Raw genomic sequence first — 3,566 nt, 5'->3', positions numbered from 1 at the left:
TATGTGTTTACAAACCGCTCTGAATGCAATTCTTTACTGAAAAGGAGTTTCCAAAACTCTGGGTCTCATCCTGCACAGCCCTACTAATGCAGGTCAAGTACCCTGCCTGCATATCAAGACCAAAATCAATAAATACAAAATATATTTGGTATAGAAAATACTAGTATAAAAATTAAAAATCACCCTGTTTTACTGTCCATCACAATATTAACAGCAAGCATTACAAGTGACTTTTTCAACCTATTGCCAAAATCATTTCCAAAGAGTTCTGCTTTCTTGAAGTGCTGGTGATTGCATTTGCCCAAGTATGGAAAACAACAAATAGGGGAGGGATGAGGAAAGATATGATAAGATTTCTCACATAGCATTATTAACAGAGGACCTAAAGGAAACTAAAGTATGCACAAACAGGGCCATGGAAAAGCCATTGTCAGTTTTGTTGTAGCCGTCAGAGCTCTTCCTGATCTTCAGAAAGTTTGTAGAGAAGGTGCTTCCTCACACTAGCCCTGACAGACAGACGATGGCACGGGGATGAGCATACTCAGAGCACTGCTGCTTTTCGGTTTCTCTGTTGTGGCAATTCTGTTGAGTTTGCCAACCTCTGCCTGCCAGCTGGGGATCTTCTTTGTGGTCATATGGCGGCGGGTGTGCTTTGTCAAGTGATCGCTGCGCATGAAGCGACGCTCACACACAGGACAAGCAAACTTCTTCTCTCCCGTGTGAGTTCTACGGTGGCGTGACAGTTCATCTGAGCGGGCAAACTTCTTGTCACAGCCTTCCCAGTTGCAGCTGAAAGGCTTTTCTCCTGCAGGACATAAAAGAAGCATAACTTACTTCTGAGAAGCTGTGTTACAGTTTTATCAAAGAACTAACTTAAATCCTGCCTTGCAAAAACTGATGAATACCAAAGAACTGCTCATGTGTGCCGTCAACATTAGCTTAAGCTCAAGTAGCGTTCCAGAGAAAAACCATAGATTTCTATTTATTCCCTCATACCTCTTTAAAGGTTATTTAATCGAGTCTATTTTTTTCAATTATCCAAAACCCCAATTAGCCAAGATTCTTCACCTTTTTCTTTAAACTAGGTTTAAAGCTACCTTATCTGCTGGCTGAACTAGAAGCCAACTCCTGCCTCTACTCCGTGTGAGCACGCCTCTACGGCTGCTGCATGTCATCAGCAAATACTGCGGGCAAACAGGAAGCCTGGAATCGAGCCTTGGAGTCCTGCAGCTCCAGTGATCCAGCCATACACACAAACACACCACCCCAGTGAGCGCTACTGAGGAACAGCCTGTTCTGCCACCCCCATGCAGCTGGAGGTCCAGCAGGCAGCTAGGGGAGCTCTGCACGCCCGGGAATGGCAGCAGTGAGGAAGGCTGTCCACGTCAGCTTCTGCTCATCCTGAACGACTGCTTAATACCAAGCCTATCCTAAACAATGTGATCCACCGCCTACAACCCCCATAAAGCTCAAGATAAACATCTACCACATGACCCAAATGTATGGTAACACTTCGGAGCAGAACAAAAGTGTCCAGAAGAAAGGCAGAACCACAGAAGTGTTGTTATTTCAGATATTGAGAGTAAAGTGAGAGAGAAAAAAAGAGAGTGAGAGTTAAAAGAGAGAGTCTATGTCTGCTATGGACGATACCACCTAACTACTCCGTGAGCAGGACAGAAGTGGGAAGAGAAAGCTAAACTATGCTGCCTCCTGATCCTCTAAGGTGGACTGGTTAGGGGCGGGTCAGTGTGCTTGACCTCCCACTGAGTCCTAGCCTTAATCACGATACAAGGACACAGAGCTTCCTTATGGATCAGCAGCAGCACGTGCTCAAAGCAAGACACTTGTTGCTAGTCTATGTTTATCCTGTAGTGCTAGGTTAATTCAGCAGCCTGCAGCACTTTGTCTCAAGCCATAAGTAGAAGCAGCCTCTACCTCTGGGCTCTGGTTTACAAGGATTATCAGCTTCAAACAGGGTTTAAGCTTTCTCCCTAAAGGAATGGTAAAGACAAGCTGGCAAACTAATGCAAATCCTGCCATGGAAGCTGACATCCAATAAACTACAGTGTCTGTGGGGCAAGGCAGGGCGGGGGAAAAAAGCCAAGGGAAAACAAAATTAGACAAACTTTTGAATGAGCTATTCTGTACCAATCTCCCACTACGCCTGTCCCTCAACATCAAAAATAGTCCCTTTTGAGAACTCAAAGTTAGTTTTAACTTAACAGGATCTTGGAGCTAGAAAAAGGATAAGCAAAACACATTTATACTGTCTCCACACTAACCAGATTTTATGGAGCAAGTCAGCTCACATTAATTACAATTAATTTTCAGTTACCTTTAAAATTCTCTTTCTGTAACAAATAAAATGCTACATTCCTGCAGACGTTCTACTTCTTAACACAGTAGCCCAAAACCTTAATGCAATCCCATTGAGCCTAGACAAAAGTCTGGAAAAATACGCAGTTTCTGACTTTCGCTTTTCTCTTTTATTCATGTAACAATTAAGACCAACCACTTGTACTATGGTTTGCTTACATCAGACCTTTCCATGCCCCAAAAAAAGGGACTTGCACAATTCATTTCAGTCTAGTCCAGATGGCAAGATTCCACTCAAATCTAAACACACACAGACAGCAAAGCTTCGCTCCAACTAAAGCATGTGAAATTCAACTAACACTATGGGGTCAGCTGAGGTCTCAGAACAAAGTCTGTCTTGTTTTGCTTCCCCACGGAGAATGAACATTCCTCCCTTCTCTGAGACGAGCACAAGCTTCCCCATCACCTGCCTCTTCCCTTTCCTGCCTCCTCCCCCAAAAAAGTGTGAATTTCAGCACCCCAACACCAGCCAGCGCTGGAGTGACAAAGAACCCGCCCTGTTGTACACACCAGTGTGGGTGCGAAGGTGGGCTTTGAGGTGTGAACTTTTGAAATAGGTTTTCTTGCACCCAGGGAAACTGCAAACATAATTCCTCCGTCTAGAAAAGTCCATCTGGGGGGTGCAGCTTTGACCGGAAGCGATGAACACAGGAGCAGGAGCAAGGGGCAGTAACTTGGTGTTCCCAACAGTCATCACTGTTTGCGGGCACTGTGGTGTCTGTGTTACAGCAGTCTGTGGAAGAACCAGCATGACGGTCCCCTGAGGCACAGAAGGCCCCATGAGTACAGGCTGAGGGAGCGGGGCTGCCTGTGGTAAAATAGGTTTCATGGGAGTCGAGACTGTTGGGGTTGAAGGCTTGACATAGGCATTGATCATACTGCTTTGTCCATTTAAAGGGATCATTTGACAGAGAACCTGGGGGCTTGAAACAGGGGCAGGTGTCACTGGGGTAGCTCTTTTTTGCAAGTCAGTCTCGCAATTCTTTGGTAAACGGGCCTGCGGTGAAACGGGCCGGACTGGTAGCTGTCCTTTATTGGTCACAATATCACTGGAGTCATGTGCACAAGGTTGATGTACTGGAGAGGTTTTGTTAATTAAATCATCCATGGCACACGTGTCCTGTGGCAGTCTGGAATGTCTTCGGTCATCTGCTCCACACCAGTCTCTGGACATGCTGTAGCCTGAAGTT

The 3,566-nt window shown here is 45.4% G+C and overlaps 1 protein-coding gene across 1 annotated transcript in view; it reads right to left on the bottom strand.

Annotated features, from left to right (window-relative positions):
- Positions 1–384: 384 nt before the first annotated feature.
- KLF11 (Kruppel-like factor 11) overlaps positions 385–3,566 on the bottom strand; it is a gene marked incomplete at its 5' end in the record, with an annotated part of 5,097 nt that continues 1,915 nt past the window's right edge. Inside the window, 2 exons of the mRNA XM_010290262.1 lie at positions 385–805; positions 2,887–3,555. Coding sequence (XP_010288564.1) covers positions 501–805; positions 2,887–3,555 — 974 coding nt within the window. The remainder of the gene's footprint in view (positions 806–2,886; positions 3,556–3,566) is intronic.

This window comes from Phaethon lepturus, unplaced genomic scaffold, assembly GCF_000687285.1.
Source record: "Phaethon lepturus isolate BGI_N335 unplaced genomic scaffold, ASM68728v1 scaffold55036, whole genome shotgun sequence".
In the NCBI taxonomy this organism is placed as follows: Eukaryota; Metazoa; Chordata; class Aves; order Phaethontiformes; family Phaethontidae; genus Phaethon; species Phaethon lepturus.
This window is presented reverse-complemented; position numbering and strand designations above follow the sequence as displayed.